Source organism: Besnoitia besnoiti, chromosome V (assembly GCF_002563875.1).
Source record: "Besnoitia besnoiti strain Bb-Ger1 chromosome V, whole genome shotgun sequence".
Taxonomy (NCBI): Eukaryota; Apicomplexa; class Conoidasida; order Eucoccidiorida; family Sarcocystidae; genus Besnoitia; species Besnoitia besnoiti.
The window spans coordinates 2078486-2096473 of NC_042360.1; the positions used below are offsets into that span (position 1 = coordinate 2078486).

At 63.9% G+C, this 17988-nt stretch overlaps 2 protein-coding genes across 2 annotated transcripts; one reads left to right on the top strand and one right to left on the bottom strand.

Moving 5' to 3' along the window:
• Positions 1-305: 305 nt before the first annotated feature.
• On the top strand, positions 306-5233 carry BESB_061190 (uncharacterized protein; the record flags this gene model as incomplete). Its single annotated transcript, XM_029364533.1, has 5 exons — positions 306-606; positions 878-1260; positions 1708-2064; positions 2498-2731; positions 2930-5233. 5 exons carry the CDS (start codon positions 306-308, stop codon positions 5231-5233), a joined length of 3579 nt encoding a protein of 1192 aa, XP_029219241.1.
• Positions 5234-6843: 1610 nt separating this feature from the next.
• BESB_061200 (uncharacterized protein) lies at positions 6844-16837 on the bottom strand (the record flags this gene model as incomplete). The annotated part of the gene is made up of 4 exons (XM_029364534.1): positions 6844-6924; positions 7252-7761; positions 8358-13481; positions 13751-16837. The coding sequence occupies 4 exons, from the start codon at positions 16835-16837 to the stop codon at positions 6844-6846; spliced, it is 8802 nt and encodes a 2933-aa protein (XP_029219242.1).
• Positions 16838-17988: the final 1151 nt, after the last annotated feature.

The following is a 17988-nucleotide window of genomic DNA, read 5'->3' on the forward strand; positions in this document are numbered from 1 at the left end:
ATCCATTTCTGGCTAGAAGACTCATCTGCGGCGCGTCCGTCCAGGTGCACGCAAAGGAGGCGTCCGAGGACCGGCTGGCCACGCGACTTTGGAGCCTTTATCAGCAGCGCTGCTGCGATTTGGAAGGTCAGCGAGAGGGCACTCTGCGCGACCTTCGCGTCTACGAGGCGAACTGCGCGGAGTTGACTCGGCGTCTAGCGAAATACAGAGACCTCGTGACCACTCTTCAGCGTCGCCTCCTCTTCGTTCAAGCGTCCGCGAAGGAGCGCGAACTCTTAGCGGAGCAATCGGCGGACGAGCGGGCCATGCTGCGACTCCAGCGCTACAAAGACGAGATCGCTGAAACGCTGCTATCTCAGGCCGGTGTTCTCGCAGATGTCGGACTAGAGGACAAATCAGTCATGGACCTGCGAGGACTGTCGAGTCACGAATTTGCACACCGTCTCGCCCACGAGCGGAGAGAACGCGCAGCTGTTCAGATCGCCCTCAAAGACTCTCAGCATGGCCACGCCTTCTGCGAGCGCCTGCTTCATCAAGCGAGGAAACAAATCACCGTCCTACGCGAACTGCTTCGGCATGTCTCGAATGGGCACGCCATCGTCGTCGGTAAGAGACATGAGGATATGCCCCTCGAATTTCGAGTTATTCATGTTGGCGCCATGCTATCGCTGTAGGTGACTAAGTCTCGAGCGGCTTCAACGCGTCTTCCTCTGTTGCGTTCTCCCTGTCGCCGAGCGTCGTCTGGCGCCTCGCGGCGTTGGAAAGTGGTCTTCGGGAAGCTCCATGCGACGAAGAGAAAGCAGACGCATCTTGGGATGCGTGTGGAGCTTGGGCTAACGCGGACGGCTGTCTGTCTCTCTGAGCCCATGCTTTGCAGACGGTGAGCTCGTGGAGCCACCGCCAGAGCCGCCCCTCGCAGCCCCCATCACCTTGACAGCTGAAACTCATATTTCTGAGGGCAACCGAAGTTTTGAGCCTCTGAAGAGACCGGATGGGGCGCCGGCAGACCTCTCAGATGCAGTCTCTTTCGCGCTGCTGCGGAGTGAAGTCGCCGCGCTGCGGAAAGAGAGCCATCAGCGGGACATGGAAGATGAACAGCATGAAGCGGCCCTGTCGCACGCGCGGGTGGAGGCGACGCTTCTTAGGCAACGAAATACCGCCTTGACAGAGGAGCTGCGAGCGTGCCTGGCGCAACTGGACGAGGCAAAAAGCTCGCTGGAGGAGTGTGCCACACTCAGGAACAAACTGCAGGATGTGGAGGTGAGCACGCTTGCAATATGATCTACCTCGCTTATCGCACAGCGACGAACTTTGCCTTCGCGGGAGACACGCTCTAATCGAAAGGCTTTGGATGCGGATAGCCACTCCCCGGAGAATTCCGGAGCGCCGGGAAAGAAGACTCCTGGATGCCACACCGATAATCTACGCGAAGAGGACGATATGCATGTCGCGCGTGCAGCTAGTGGCACAGCTGCTAAGAGAATAAAGCCCGGCCGATATTCACACTGCCTCCTGGCTGTCGGGCGTTGGCCGTTTCTCGAATGCCCTCTTCTCAGATTCAGAACGGGTCCGTCGTTCGTGCCCTCTGGCGGCTTGAAGTGCTTCAACCTTTGAGAGTCATCTTATCGCGTCTCTTCGCTTTCTGGTGTAGGCGCCCCCTGAAGCCTTGCTTTGTGACCTTGTCCGTCCCTGGCGCGAGATATGCAGCTGTGGGCGGGACGGATGCAGGAGACACACCAGGCGGAGCTGAAGAACTTGAGGGGCGCGCAGGAGCTCCGCCTACAGCAACTCGCCATGCAGTACACGGCTGAAAAAAACGAACAGCTTCGAGAGGCGCATGACGCGAACCAGCAGGTGAAGGAGGAGTGCTGTGGACTGCAGAAGGAAGTCGCGAAGCTGAAGCTGCGCCTGCAGCGTATCCGCGAGATGACGCGGCGTCACCACGTGTTGCAGGCACATTTCCACGAGACGCTCGACTCGTGGGCAAAGTGCCTAGGAGGCACCGAGGGCCCCGACGACACGCCATACTCCAACGGGCAGCTCCGACGCGCGGGAGCCTCTGCGGTAAGGAGCCGAAACAGTCAGACGGATTGCAGCCTCGCAGCGCTGAAAAGTTGGGGCGGTCGGCTGTACCTGAAATGGACAAGGCCCGTGTCCGCGACGCGTAGATCGTGACTAGTCCACTCAGAAGGCTGCAGGTGACTCGAGTTATGAGACACAGGCAACCGCTGCTTAAGTCAGCTAACAGAGTCTTAAGCAACCCAGTGGGATGGTGGTGTAGACTCACATGCCCAATCCTAAGTGCGTTCTCAGCACTGCCGGTGGAAGCGCACCACGTCCCTGATCTTGTGTCACATACCGTTAGATTTGCTTAACCTTCTAGAACTTGTAGGCAAGGAAGTAACCATGGGACTGTAGATTCTTTGAGAGAAGAAGGAGCATAACCAATGTGGAATACTCTTAACGTAGTAGGATATTGAAATCCAACACTTTTTAGTTGGGGGACCCGCCTTCCGAGGAGGGGGGGGGGCATCCTGCTGACCGCCCCAGAGTGGCGTGCGCTCCTGTTGTTCAGGCGGCAAGAGGTCGAGGCCGGAAGCAAGGACCTGCGACGAATCAAAACGAGAACTCTGGGCGGCTGGTTGCTGCAGACTGTGCGCGGAGCGAAGTCAGGAAGCCGGGCTACGTGCGGCTCGATGCCGTCCGCCCGGTCCTTGAGACACTTCTTCAGGTACGTTGCAACCCTAAACCCTAAAACCCCCAACTCCACCCTAAACCCTAAATCTCAGCTACAAAACAGCTCCGGTGTTCCGCTGTGCTTCTCACGTGGTGTGCCCCTTCAACTTAAGCGGCATCTCAGCGCAGCAGTCAGAGTGCCGCACCCACGCCGAATGGGCTCCTCTGCGCTCCGACGCTGCCTTGTGAGCAGGTGTGTGTCCACCTGGGCGTCGCCGAGCAGCAGCTCATCGAGCGAGATCCTGGAGAACCTTACGGCGCTTCGCTGTTTCCTTCCGCGCCGATCTCGTCTCTGGATCCGATGTCGGGCTTCACCCCTCGCGCACCCAGTCTCGCGGTCCTTCAGGGCCAGCGGCTGGTCATCCTGCATCTCTACTCCCTTTTGGGCGCAAGCTGCACGGCCGCGCGCGGCTCAGCGCCCCCGGCCGCGTCCTCCTCTCTGGATGCATCGATCTCATATGCTTCACTCTCTCAGACCTGCCGTGTGCGCAACGCCGCAGAGCTCTCTGCTCTCCTTGGCCTCTCAGGGCAGGCGGGAACCTGCTCGCGCTGCGCAGCTGCGGACCTGGCGAGGCGTGCCCTCTGCAAGCTTCCTCTGGACAAGCGAACGCTGCACACAGAACTCGATCGCGGGGCCCAGCGGCTGCAGTCTCTCCTGCAGCGCACCCTTCAAGAGCTGGCCACGGCCCGATGTGCCCAGGCGATGCTCGAAGAGAGAGTCTCGGAGCTGCCGCCCTCGCGGCATCCGGCGCTGTTTGAGTCTTCACGGCCACTGAGTTGCGAGTCTGCCCTTCGCCGCACCCACGACGAACTGAGTCTCCGCGGGATCCCCCCAGACCCAGCTGATTCGGTCGCCGTTTTCTGCGGGACCCAAACTCCTTTATCTCCTCTTCGCGCAGGCCCCCTTCTCTCTCTGGTTCAGTGCACGGCCGCGGAAGCTGCGGCTGCACTCGAGAAGGCTGACGCCGTCGCGGAGTCGCTCGCGGTGAAGCTTGGCGCGATCTTTTCGATTTCCGGGCTAGCGCCCGAGACACGTGGAGTGCGACCGGGGGGCCGGTTGGCGGCCTCGGCCCACGTCCCCTCCCACGCGGCCCTGCGGCTCCACGGTCGCTCTGACCAGCGCCCAAGCCTTCGCTGGCCAGCGGCCTCTCCAGCAGGGCCAGCGGACCCCCTCGGAGCAACGCCGGCAGCGAAGAGGCCTGGCCGCAGTCTGCAGCGAAACCCTGCTGTAGGGAGTCTCAGGAGAGCGAGGGGCTGCGTCAACGGCCCCCCGCAGGTGGAGTCCTTTTTGACGCAGCTGAGAACCGCGTGCGGGCCGCGGGTGGGGAGGCAGCAGCGCGTTGCACAAAGGTGCGGGCGCCGCAGCGAGAGCGGCAGTCGAGAGGCGCGCCGTCCTGCGAGTCCCTCCACGGCTGCAGACGCCTTGCTCGCGCGCGGGCACAGCGATGACATCAGGACCGCCAGGTCGACCGCGGCCGCGACGGAAGACTCCGCAGAGTTTTCGCCCTGCGAGTCCTGTTCTGAGCTGGCTCCATGGCGGCAGGGCCATTACCCTGCGCGCGACAGGATCTCTCCTGGCGTGCCCAAAGTTCCCTGCCTTGGAAGAGAGTGTCACCAACATCAGAACTCAGGGGCCTGCCTCAGCCCGACGACCCCAGTGCGACCGCTGTCCTCACGCCGTCCCGCGCAGAGGCGAAGTCTCTCTACGCCCGCGCGGGTCTTCCCATGCAAATCTGAGTGCAGCTGCCGCGTGTGCGGCGACTCAGACGTCGAGGCGCGCCGCGACCTCAGGGCCTCATCCAGCAGGTACCGGAAGGCCGCGAGCCGCTTTTGGAGCCCCAGGCTGCAGAGCCTAGGCGCCTCCTGTGGATGTGTCGACGGGAGCGCCTCCGGATGCAAGCATGCATCCAGCAGCTTGCAAACTCGCGTCGCGGTTCGCTCGCCGCCCTCGCTGTTGCACGCGCCCGACGGAGACTGGCGGTTTCGGCGAAGTCGCCCTTCGTCGAGCGGTCGCCTCTCGCCGCTCAGCTTCTGTCGGGACTTAGCGAGGCCTCCGTCCTCCCGCCTCGTTGCACACTTCGTCCCCAATCGCCCTAAGTGGCTGCCCGCGCCGCTCCTCTCGCCCTCGAGCCTCTCCTCAGGCAGTCCAGCTCGGCTGTGGCCCTGGCGACGCAGCGCTGGTGCCCACTCTCCGCTCTTGTCTCTCCCTCAGCCCCGCATAAATACGGGCGCCTTGGGCTCCGGGAGCCTTGCGAGGCTGGGCGGACGCGGAGGCGAAAGAAATCCACACGCGGCATGCTCTGGCTGCGCGGACGCTTCGCCCGCAGAGCCTTCCCCGACGCCGCCGCAGCGAGAGGAGAGTCGTCCCGCCGCAGAGCGGAGGTGGCGCTTGACGCGTCCAGGGGCCTCTGATAAAACTTGTGGCGGAGGGGGGGGCAGGGGTAGGGGTAGGGAGAGGGTTGCTGGGGTTCCCCTCACTTGCAACTCGAGCAGTTAACAACGCCGGTCGCGGGAAAGCCCGCGAGCGGTCGCCAGCGCGCTCCACGCTGCGCTCACGTCGCCAACTCAAACCGACGCCCTGCACCGGCCTCGGCGACAGCAGCCCTGCCTCCGTCCCCACTGCTCGCCCTTCCCAGGAGGCCAGCAAAAGAGTGCGAAAAGCGTAAGCGCGTCCACCACTCAGTTGTCTCTGCGGGCAGCGCTGGCAGCATCTTCTAGAGACGCGTAAGCCACCTTCGACGAGAAGAGCTCGAAGGCTCCAGCTGCCGTGGCGAGGGAGCTGGGCTGCGCCTCTTTCTCCCTTGCATCGAAACAAGTGACTGAAGAAGACAGCGTGCGCTGATCCTTTACCCCGAGCGAGCGACGCGATCCGCGGACGCGTCTCCGCCGAGGGGGGCGCGTCCGCTTCAACTCGCGAAGGAGAATTCGTCATGCTGTGACACACCGCACAGCGGCGAATTCGAAGTGATTGAGATGTTTTTGTTTCCTAACCCTGAGCAGCTGGACTCTTTACCTCGAGCGGAGAACGCGGGCATTTGCTGCCGACGCGCGTCTGGCGCTGACGGCCGGGCCGAGGGGCGCTTCGCTGTGCCTCCTAGCGAGGCGCCGAGACCAGCGGCGTGATGTTTCCGCATTGATTCAGCTCCAACCTAACAGACTCAAGGCCCCCAGTGAAGCTAGGGGATTCGGTGTGCGTGCTGTGCTCATTCGACGACTGAGTGTCCTGGCTCGTTCGTGCCGTCACGAAAAAGACCTAGTTCTGACCAAGCTTTCTATTCGAGGAGGAACGAGACCGGAACGTAGTAATGCGGCAACGCATGCAGCGTCACGCCGCGAGGCGACGTGCAAGCGTGCCGGGGCCAGCTGCCTCCTGCGTGATGAAGCAAGGGCCTCTTCGGGTGCAGCGGGAGTCTGAACCCGCGACTAGGCCATGTACGAGCGATTGACAAGAGCTGCGCTGTCTTTTCCCTTTTTGACAAGAACAGTCTTCACAGCGCAGTCCACAAATGAGAAGAATCGAAGCGCCAAGCGAACGCATGCAACGATGCAGAGACACTGACCAAGTTGAGACACAAAGAACTTCCTGGTTGTCGCCCACCGGCAGAGTCTGCCACGCCACCTGCAGCCTTAATCGGCTTCACAACAGACCGCCGCGCTTTTTTGACGGAGACAGCAGGGTCCCACACTGCGCCAGTGCAGAAACCTTTGACTACGAGATCCCAAACTGCAATAGAGACCTTGAACACACAAAACAGTGCGCCATGACAGACAGGGAGATGACAACAAACCCGATAGAACGAAACAAAGCAAGCCACACAACACCAACCCCCGCCTAAATATGCAGCGCTCCGTGCGAAGGCGCTCTGGATAGAACTGCGAGAGACCGTGGAGGAAGCTGCCGTGGTTTGTCCGCATACACGCTTCGCCGCGATCTTGCAGCCGCACACAGGACTGCGCGGCGGAGGTCTACTCGAGGGAAAGTAAGATCTCGTCGAGAGCGGAACTTGCCAAATAAAAAGGAACTTGAGGCCAGGAATCAGAACCGGCCGTCGCCGCACTGCCTCGCGCCGCAGGCCAGCACCCCTGACTCTTGCGGCTTCGCGCTGCTCAATCGCCTTCTGCATGCGCGCGGGACTGCAGTCCGACGTAGGGAAACGACCAGCTCGACGATGAAAGTTGAAACTTCATCTGAAATAACCGAAGAAAAGAAGCACCCAAGACACAGTGAAGCGGGACTGCTAGGCCTGCCAGAGCACCGCAGAGGGGGGTATGAGAAGACAGCAGCAGGTAGCTGTCCCGCGGCATGCGATAAAAAGACTTCATACTCTGCCGAGCTCCAGCTTCGAGGCCGCCTGCCACCGGAACGCGAAGAGAGTGATTTCACAAGCACTGGGGCGACCTCTCGCCCTTCAGTCCTCATAGGGCATGCCTAACGTCTAAATAGCTCCTGAGGTTTCCCCTCCCCCCCACCCCCCCCCTAAGGCAAATCGAATCCCTTTTGTTGCTGCCTCTCACCTCAGCGTCTGCGTCAGAATCGCTTTTGCGGCGGCCTTCGTCGTCGTAGATGCGATCGAAGCCAAAATGCTTCAGCTCGTCTCCTCCGGCACTGCGGGGTCGCCCGCCCTTGTCCATTCCCCACTCCTTGTCGAGGCCGCGGAACTTGGATGCCTTTGCTTCGCTGGCAAACACTCGAGCTTCTTCGAAACTCCAGCTCCGATCCTCTGACGGCGACTCAGCCTTCCTGCCACTCTGCGTCTTGTCGCGCGAGGCCTTCGCCTCGTCGTTGAAGAGGGAATGCGCAGCGAGCGCCTCCCCTCCACGTGTCTCGCGGCCGCTTCGCCTCGGTCGGCTCACGTCTCGCTTCGCGCCCTCCTTGTCAGTCGATGCTTTCGCCGAGCGCCGACCCGCCGAAGGAGATGGCACGCCCTCGCTGCTGGACTCTGGCGGACTCTGCTGTGCGCGAACTAAATACTTCCGCGAAGCGGCTTCCAAGCGGCGAAGATACGAAAGGCATCGCTGAACCGCCTGCAGACAGAAAAGGAGCCGACACAACCGCGGGAGCTTCTTTCACGTGAGCATGGCGGCGCGCTGAGTGACAAGAAATCGCTCTTCAGAATCAACGGAGGGAGGGCGAATCTGTTGCGAATGCGCCGACGGGGCCCGCGTCTCCGCACGCTGGCCTCTGCGACGTTCTGCGGAGGCGCTTGAAGGTCCTTCGGGAGACCTTCCCGCGCAATCCAGGCATGGAGAGGAAAAATGAAGGGCGACAGAGGCCGACAGCGCAGAAAGAAACAAAAACTACGAGCAAACTTTCACCTATGCGACATCTTTTGGTCATCTAGGAATTTAACTCTTTTCAGAAAAAACACTGTAGAATATCCTAATTTAGCTTGTGTCTTCAAAAATAATTCAACTACAGCAATACGAAATACCTTTAGAAACGGAGAAGCAGAACAACCTTCAAGAAAACGCGACAGTGACTTTACGGCTCTGCTGAGAAAGACGCCGGCCGCGGATGACGCCTCCGCCCCCCCAAAGCCGCGCGAGCTGAAGCGCCAAACAAGCATAGCTGAGAGGCAGCTCAGGAAAGCAGCGTTTGCCTTGAGCTCGAAATGTCTTACCGCAGCATCCGACTGGCTCTGCCCGAGAGCCGCAACCGACGTGGCGAGCGACGGAGGCTGAATCGCAGACGGAAGGCGACGGGATTGTTGCAAGAATCGATTATCTGCCTCCGCAAGCGATTCGCGTTTCTGGTCGTTCAGCCGTTCTCTTGTATCGACACGATATTCGACAGGCGACGCGCGGGCAGATTCCGCAGCCCCAGCGACGAGTCGGGGAGATTTCTTGCTTCTGAGTCGCAGTGTCTGTGCTCCGGAGATCGCCCCGCGTGCCGTCGGGCGCGGAAAAGATGCGGCAGAGGTGGAGAGAGGCGTGAAATACACTGAGACGCCTCCAGCGCTGTTCCTGCGGTCTGCTGCGCTACTGCGACTCCCAGGCGGAAACAGAGCCTCGCCGCCAAACTCGAAGTTCTCGTCTGCGACCGCGTCGAACTGGAGTGACCGCCCTTCGCGGCTCTCCACGGCTTCCTGCTTCCGCAGGCGATGAGACTTTAGCCTGTCTCCCCCACTTCCTTTGCCGCTTTGTCTCGCGCTTGCGGACCCCGCGCGGGCGCCCGCAGCCCCCCGGCTCGGAGATCTTTCCCGCGCCTCTCGTGCGACTCTCGAGCTCGAAAGGGCGGCCGCATGCGCCTTCTTCTCAAGAGAAAGGCGAGAGCCTTCCTGTGCTTCCCGCGATTCCCTGACTTTTGCCGGCGAGTTCTTTTCAGCGACGAAGAAGCCGGCGCCCCCAGCCAAGGGTTGCAGCTCATCAAAGAGGCCGCCGCCTCGGGATTTGACAGGGAGAAAAGCAGGGCGCTCTGCGGCGCGCTGGCGGACGTGCGCGCGCAAGAAGTCCTCAACTCGCCTTTCACTCTCCGTCCAGTCTTCGCGGACCCATGCCGCCGCCTTCGCGGCAGCTGACTCTCCCGGGGCATGCGCTCCGCGGACGGCCTCCACCTGAGCGTCGCGATCCAGCGCCGCGTCTTCCTCGCTGGTCTCAACCAAGAGAGATCTCACCTTGCCCCCCTGAGCGAAAAACGAGTCTTCCAAGGCAGCGTCTCGGGCACCAGAGATAAATTTTCTGCGCGATTCGCGCGCGCGATCCGCGGCAAACAGGTCCGCTGTCGAGCGGGATAGCGAGCGGGGCCACAGCTCGTCCTCGTGTCCGTACAGCTGAGAGGACTTTAGGCGCCGAGGCGCTTTCGCTTGACGCTCGGCTTCCGCATCATCTCGCACGACCAGCCGCTCTTCACGAAGTCGCGCTGCCCTGGGCAGGAAAGACAACTCAGCTGCTTCGCCTCTGGGCCACGCGTGCAGTGTCTCCTGTGTCTCTGAGGAATCGAAGGCGGACAGCGTCGCCTCCGCGTTGCGACCGGATGCAAACAGTCGCTCCATTCCACCGGTCTTTGTCTTCGCGTCTAGGCTCGGCGCACGCCTGTCGCGAGCGCGACGCGCGGAGGCCTCCTTCTTCTTTGACCGCTTCGCCGTCTCCTTGTCGACGAAGAGCTGAATAGACTCCAGCAGAGTGAGCAAGGCGCGCTTGTCTTCATCGGTGCCGACTCTCCCCTCCTTCTGCTTCGACTTCTTGGCGCATCCAGAGCGCGTCCGCGCTGTAGAGACGCCGCGCGCGGGCGGCGCGGGCTCGCTCGCTTCGGCGGCAGAAAATCGCAGGCCGCCACGAAGGGGCGACCCCGGAGAGGGGGCCCTGAGTCTCTCCGTCATTTTCTTCTCCGCCTGCGCAACAGACTCGACTGGCTGATCCGGGATGAGATGCCTGGCCAGTTCGCCTCGCGGCGACCGGGGGTGGGCCTCCTCCACACTCCAGCTGCGAGAGAAACGCAGGGGCCCAAAGGCGACGGACGTCTCTTCCGCTTCTCTCTCAGAGGGAGAAAGTTGAGGGCGGTTCTTTGCAGACTCGCGGCGCACAGATGCACGCGGCGCCCGCGACGCCGCCCGCTGCTTTCGAGAGGCTCGCTCCAGTGTACGTACAGCCGGAACTGTCCACTCCGGGGCGTTTCCTTCGACGCGGGAGTCGCCGGGAACCGGAGATGGATGTTTTTGGCGGCTCCTCGCCCTGCCTTTCCTCCTCTCAGAGCGAGTGGCGCTCCGCGCGCGGCGCTGCGTCTTTGAAAATGCGAGTTCTTCGTCCTCTGCGCGTGGCCAAGCGTCTCGGTCCTCCGCCGAAGAAGAAAGGGCCGCCAGATCTCGTGCGCGGCGGACGCGGCGATCTTCTTCTGGCAGGACCAGCAGGTCCGCCCTATCGCCCCAGCGCGTCGCGCGGAGGCCTTCCTCGTGTCGCTTCGTCTCCCCCCCTTCCGCACGCCTTCTCTCCTGCGACGCCTCTCGCCCTCCGCGCTGCGCGGTCAGCTCTCTCGGACCCGTAGCACTCTCCGCCGGCACGGCTAGTTCCTTCGCGCGGGGCTCCTCCGCCAGCCTCTCGGCTCGCCTCTTCGTCACCGGGCGCCGCTCCTCGCGCTCGCCCCACTCGCTCCGATCGCCGTCCAGCGCCTCTACTCCTCCTCCCTGTCTGGGCTTTCGCGCCGCTTCTTCTCGCTTCGCTCCGAGGGGCTCGCCTTCGCGCGCTGCAGCCCTCGCCTCGGCAGCTTCGCGGCGAGAATGAGTGAACCGCTCCTCGCTGCGAAGATTCTCCGCCTGCGACACGGCAGCGTCTCGGCTCTCCGCCGCGCTCTCGTGGCACTCCCGACCTGGACAGGGCCTCGCCTGCGCCTGCCGACGGCGGGGGCTAGCAGGGCTTCCCCCGGGACTCTCGCCGTCTCTGCGTCTCCGCTCGCGCCGCCGGCTTGAGCGCCCCTCCGTCTCGCCGAGAAGGGCCTCGCCTTGGCTGGCTTTCGCGCTGCCGGCGCGCCGCCGTCGCGTGGGAACTTCTGCGCCTCTGCACCTGCTGCTGCTCTCAGGCTGGGCTGAAGACTCGCGGAGAGTCGAGGCCAGTCTGAGACGAGACTCCTCGAGCCTCTCTCTCTCCCGCCTGTCCTTCGCTCGCCCTTCCCGGTCTTCTACTTCCTCAGCTTCTGCGCGCAGCGCCTCCTCGCCGAGGAGCAGCACCAGCGGCAGCAGCTGCGCGAGCGCGTCGCCCTCCGCTCCGAGGTGTTTCCCGCCGCGCCCGACGCGGCTCGACGCCGCAGTCCCTTCGAGCCCTGAACCAGCTCTGCTGGCAGCCCGCTTCGCAGACGCCTTCAGGCACTCGACAAGCACCTCAAGAAGCGGCGGGCTGCGCATCGCACGCGTGGATTTCGCGGTCTCGCGGCATGCCTCCCCTTCTGTCCCACGAGCCTCAGAGTCCGCCGCGCCGTCGCCGCGTCGCTTCTCTGCACGCCCTTCCACACCGCCTGCAGGCTGCCGCCGCTCCGCAGAGCCCGGTCGCCTGCGGGTCTCCTCGGGTCGCCTGCGCGGCGCCTCCAGAAGCCTCTTCTCTCGCTCCTTGGCTCGCCGCCGCGGCGAGCTTTTAGGTGACGTCGAGAGGCCTAAGGCTGAGAGCGTGAGAGGCTGCTGGCCGTCCCAGCACGGCTCACGTCGCTCACCGTCGTCTGTCGCGTCTCCCTCCCACGTGCGGGTCTGCGCGAAGTCGACTCGCGCAGCAGGACCCTCCTCGTGGCCTGTCCCCTCGTGTGCGCCGCGTCCCTTCTGAGTCGTTGGAAGCGCCCGCGAGGCAAATCGGTCGCCGCATAGCGAAGGCCCACTCCACAGCGCGTCGAGCGCTCTGGCATCGAATGCAGCGGGAGCCGCCGAGGCGGAGGCGAGCGAAGAGAGAAGAGCGAACGACGCGGCTGCATCGGCAGACGCGCCGCGGAGCCGCTGGCGTCGTCCCTGGTCCGGGTGGGCGCGCGCCGAGCCTCGTTCTTGCTTTTCACTTTCCTCTCCTGAAACCTCGGCGCCGACGGCCGCGAGTCTGTTCTCCTCCGCCTGCGCCGCGCGGAGACTCTGCTGCCCCCAGAGGAGCGGCTGCAGCAGGGCAGAGAGCTGCTGCGGCGCGGCGGGTCGCATCGAAGAGAGAAGCGAGAACGCGAGAGGCGACAGCGAGGATGCCAGACTCGAAGGCGGCGACCCCTGAGACAAGGATGAGGCGAGGAGATGCGTCGTGAGTGCAACCAACGCCGCGTGCTCAGAGGCCGCTTTCTCTGCTGAGGCACTCGAGAGTGCGACGGGACCAGCGAGCCCCGCAGCCACGCCGCCACCGGCCGACGGCGCAGAGGACCGCAGCGAGGAGAAGCCCAGCGACCCGAGCGGCCGAAACCTCCCTGCGCCCGCGGCACAGCCGCCCCGCCGCGCAGACAAAGGCTCTCGCGGCAGATCTGAGGACGCCTCGCGGCAGAGATCCGGCGTGGAGTCCACTTGCGTTCTCGCGCGTGGATCCAGATGCACCGCCCTCCTGTCGCTCTCCACGCCGAGACCCCCAGAGGCTCGGCCGCAGGTCTCGGGTCGCCCCCCCTCTCGCCGCGAGTGTCTTCGCTCGCCGCGCGGCGACGGCGGCGGCGACGCAGGCAGTGGACCAGGCCCCAGCTGGAAGATGCTGGGCGCAGGCGAGGAAGTCGAGGCGCGCCCGACAGATGGCGCCGACACAACGGAGGAGGAAGCCTCTGCGAGCCCCGTGTGGCTTGCGCGGCTCTGGGCCCAGGTGCACGCTGCAGCGGAGATCTGCGCGCCTTTCGCCTGCCCCGCTGTGCCTTCTTTCCGCGACTCCAGTCTCTCTCCTTGCATCCAGGCCTGCTTCTCACCCCTGCCCTCGGCGTCTTCCTCACGTCTCGTGTGCGAGATGCTGTCGAGCTTCTGCTGCCGAGTGAGCAGCTTGTCGTGCGTCGGCGAACGGCCGTGTTCTCCCTTTTCTGCGGTCGCGCCTCGCCCGCCCACCGAGCCGCCGCTCAGCGCGGCAGGTGCCGCTTCCTGCTTGAGCTTCGTCACGCCTCGCGACTCCTCTGAGTCCATCTGCTCCACAAGCGCAAACGCCTGCCGCGGCTCTCGTGACGCAGACGCCTCGCTCTCGGCCCCGCGCTTCCGCCGCCGCAGGCCGCAGGAGTCACAGATCCCCCGGCTCTCCCGCGGTTGCTCCAACTCCCCTGACTCCGCCTGGCCTGCGTCTCGAGTTGCTTGCAGGACGCCAGGCGGCCTCGTCTCCTCGGCCGCCGCTATGGTCTGAGACAAGCCCTTCCGGCTTTCTGACGTGTGAGGAAGGCCCCCCCCACGCGGCTGAACTCGCGCGCCGGCATCGACCGCGACGGGCGCCTCCTGGATTCGGCTCTCGCTCTGTGCCGCCTCGTCTGGCGCGGCGGGGGCAGGGGCTCCGCGGCGCGGCGAGACGCCGGAGGCGGCGTGGCTGGAGACCCCGTCCCCCTCGGCCCCGCTGGGCGCCGGCTCGAGGCGTCCTCGGGGGCATCTGCCCGCGCACGCTGAGGAGACTGTACCTGACGCACGCGGGACATGAGGGCCTTCAGAGCCAGCTGCTGGCGCTCGATTTCCAGGATCTTCTGCGCCTGTCGGGCCTGCTGGGCGCGCCGCAGCTCCTGGCGCTGCTGAATCGCCTTTTGCTCCAAGCGGAGTTCTTCCAGCTGACGCGGCAGAAGGAAGATCTTCTCTGCTGGCTGGTAGCCGGAACTGAGGACTAGAAACGCCTGCTTGGATTCGCTCGCAGGCGCCTCGGTGCTTGGCTCAGGCGCACCCGGTACGCCCGCCCCCGCGGCGGCGCCATCTTCCGCTGCACCAGGAAAGGCGTTCCTGCCAGAGAAGCCGGCCGGCGCCGCCGACGCCAGTTCTTGCGCGCTGGCGCCGAGGCCGCCGACGCCGCCAGAGAGCGTCTGCTGCGGCACTGCGCGCGGGACTTGCTCCGCTCGCTGCAGACCCGAGAACGAGACGCGCGCGGAGCCCTGCCAAGCAGCGCGCCCCGCCGCCGCGAGGCGATCGTCTTGCGATGGAGAAGACGCCTCGCGCGGCGGGCGGTGCGCAGAGCCTGGCGTCGACGGGGGGGAGGCTTCGACTTCAGGGGCGGGCAAAGACTTTAGAGAGGCCACGGCAGAGGAAGGAGAAGGGCCGCGGCGGAGCTGCGCGGAGGGCCGCTGATGACTAGGCGAAGGCAGCGCCTCCCGCGTGGCTCGCGGATGAACCTGAATCGACGCCCACGCATCTAAATGCGAATCTCGGATGGCTGCACAGTCTCCCGACTCGCCCATTCGCCCTACAGACGGAGCCGCCGACCGCGGAGGCAGCGGCGCCGCGGTGCGCGAGCGCGCGGCCCGCGCCGCGCTCTCGAGGCCTCGGGACTGGGGCACATCCTGGAAGGAGCTCCAGTTGTCTAAGTGCGAGTCGAGCGCAGACAGCGCGCGGCTGCACGGCAAGTCGACACAGGAGGACGCGCGCAAATGGGCGCCCGTCCCGCCGAGTCGCGAGAGTGAGGCGGAAAAAGGGTCCGACGAGCAGAGAGCAGACACCGACAGAGGCGCGTCTCCGTCCCTTCCTTCGTTCCCAGGCGGGGCGTCCTCCTTGGCCTGCGGCGACAGCATCCCTCCGCACAGCATCGGCTCGTCTTCGAAGCGGCCAACTTGGTCGCGAGGATACGAGGCAGACAACCGCCCCTGGCTCGCGGCGCCGTCGCCCGAGAGCCGCGAGATCCGCAGGAGCATCTCCGCTGCGAACTCTCTGTCTTGGTTGAAGGGAGACGACACCGCGAGGCGCTGTGAGGGCGACAGACTCGCCCTTCCGCGAATGGCGTCGCCCGAGAGGCGCAGCCTGCAGGAAGAGGAGTCCTGAAAGTCCGACGAGGCGCCACGCCAGAGCCCCGAGACCGTTGGGGAGGCCCGCAAGTCGGGCTCCTCTCCGGGGCCTCTCCCGGCCTCCGGAGCCCGACCCCCCGGCTGGGCCTGACCCAGAAAAGGAGACGAGCCCGCTCCCTGAGGCGTTAGTGCGCCTCGGCTGTAGTAGTGCGAAGAAGCGTTCCCTCTGCGAGACCAAGCCGCGGTCTCTCCGCCGGGGAAGAAGTCGCAGTTGCCGTTCTCGAGCTCAGGCCGCGGCGACGCCAGAGATGATGCCGAGCTGCTTCTGTTGCCTGCTCCAGGCACGGGCCGCCTAGGAGAGGAACTCTGCGAGAGACTGGCGGAGGTCTGCTCCAACAGCAGGCGCGCCTCCTCGTGGGAAGCCCACTCCTCGACGCGTTTCCGGTGAGTGTAGACGCGGTGCGCCAACCGCGGTCGCGCCTCATCCATCGGCTCAGAATCGACGTGAAACGAGGTCTCGGAGAACTCGCCGTCTCGCTTCCCCCGCACCCCAAGCCCCAGAGAGGACCCCAAAGTCAGCCGAACCTCGCGAGCGCCGGCAGCGAAACGCGAACGAGAGGCCGCGCTTCTGTAACTGCGGCTCGCCTCCGCGTTCTCCTCCCAGTGCGACGCGTCTGGGGAGCCGCGTGAATAGGCGTCACGGCTTCCCGACGTCGCCGGTCTGATTTGAATTCGAACACTGCAGCAGCGGTCTTTCTCAGGGAGCTTCGCCGCAAGCCCCCCTCTGGACTTGCCCCCGACTTCAGTCGCGGACGCTCCCGCCGACGAGCCCGTCGTGCTGCCCTGCGAGAAAGGTCGCGGCGGGTGGCAGAGGGAGGACCAGAAGGAGGTCCTGTCGCTGCTCAGAGAGGAGTCTTCCTGTGGATTCGAGGCTGAGGACAGCGCGTCGTCGTCGAGGGAATCCAGCGCTCGCAGCGACGCCGGCGAGAGAGACACCTTCTCTGCAGCGGACCATATCAAAGTCCTCAGGGAAGCCGACGTATCTGCTCCTGAGGTTCCCGGGTCGCTCGAGCCCGCCGAGGCAGCTGCGTGGGTCTGAAGAGGCTCCGCCCCTGCTCCCCCTCTGCTCTGAATCACAGGCCCATGCTTCGAATCCTGACCGTGAGCGAGTTGCTTCTGCTGGCGCCGCTTCCTGTGTTCTTCTTCAGTCTCTGCGAGGAGACGCTGGAACAGGGGCAGCTCCGCGAGGGTCGGCGAGGCCGGGGGGACTGTTGAGCAGAGGGAGGACGAAAACGAAAGGGAGTCTACCAGGCTCGTAGAGGCCCCCGCGACGATGCGCGGCAACCCCAGAGACGCCCGCAGGCGGGGCGTCTTCTGTCCATCGTGGGAGCTGGGTCCTGGGCGATCGACGCGGATGGCGACGAGCCCCTGAGGAGACGCGAGGGGCGAGCCGCTCAGGGGGGGGCCATTGGCAGTTTCGGGAGCAGGGCCGGAAGAGCTGTGAAAAAAGTGCCTTCCAGGCGAAGACACCTCCAACGGCATGTGGACAGAGTGCCGTAACGCCGCAGTCGGTGACATGGGTGCTTCTGCGGGAGCGCCTTTGGCGGGTTCGGTGAGGAGGAGGGGGGTCCTCGCGGCGCGCTGGCTCGCGCGGGTCCCCGCGGGCCTCGCAGCGCCGTCACTCTGCCCGAGTGAAGCGCTGACGGACAGGGAATCTGAAAGCGTAGCCGAGGGGATTCTCCGGCACGCAGTGGTGAGAAGCGTTGGACCGCCAGGAGACGCCATCAGAGAAAACTGGGGTTCCGCGTACGCGGCATCCCCTTTGGTAGTGAATCGGGAGGCGCGGAAACATCGACACCGACTCAGAGCGGCGCAGACCCAATTGAAAAACTCTGCTGCGTTTTCTGCGAAAAAAATGGAGTCGACGGAGGAAAGCAGATAGGCGGGCTGAACAGCAGGCGAAAGGGCAGACGGCCAACGGAGGAAATCCTGCTATGCTCCTTACTCCTCGTAGAACCCGCTGGAAGAAGCAATGACGAGACAGAATGGAAGTCGCTCCCGATCCTCAGGTGTCGTTACACAGAGAGAAAAACACGCGGCAGCCGTACCGAAAAAAATTAGTAAGGAACGCAGACTGGGAAAGCATGTTTTGAAGATCATGCGCATTTCGATGCCGCGAGCCAACAGATAGAGGGTGGGCCACGCACGACTACTAGAAAGCAAGGAAAAGCCTCACCGCGAAAACAACTGCTACAGGACGGAGCTCGATTGCAAGTCGCTTATGTGTGGAGCTAACTTTCCCTCTGTTGCCAAGAGCGCAGCAAGGTAAAAACAGGACATCATCTAAGTCTTGACTTGCACGCGCGCTGGAAAAAAGGGTGCTGTGTGTCCACCACCATCGCCCGCTTGCGCAGCGAGTCTCTGCAACATTTGCAGGGGGGTGGCAGAACCCGCCGCGTGTCTTGGGGGGAGGGTAGGCCGGAGATCTCACTCGCAAGGGTTTGTTCTACTGCCTCACGGTTGCAGTTTCGCCTCGCTTCGCAACTTACATGCCAAAGAACACGACCTGCCGTAATTCGTGTGCAGGAAGCAGATGCATGCCAATCTTCCAAGACGGGTCGCAGTATAGTGACCGACACCGCAGTTTCAAAGGGATATCGTTGGCAAGTTCAGCCTTGCGGCAAGCATGAAAATGGCGTCAAAATCCGGTACTCCGAAAATCGAAGACGGGCAGCACAAGGCCGTAAGGCACAAGAACTTTTGCCAGGAATGCCTCCTGAGGACCAGTGAAGAAGGATTTGCTGGTACGCACGTCCAAGTCTCTAACGTACTCTTTACTTGCTACTGTACGGAACCGCTTGTCGGTGGTGCAAATGTGCCCGCTCCTCTCCAGTGATGTAACGGTCACAAGAGCCTGAAAACGAGGTGGAATGCAG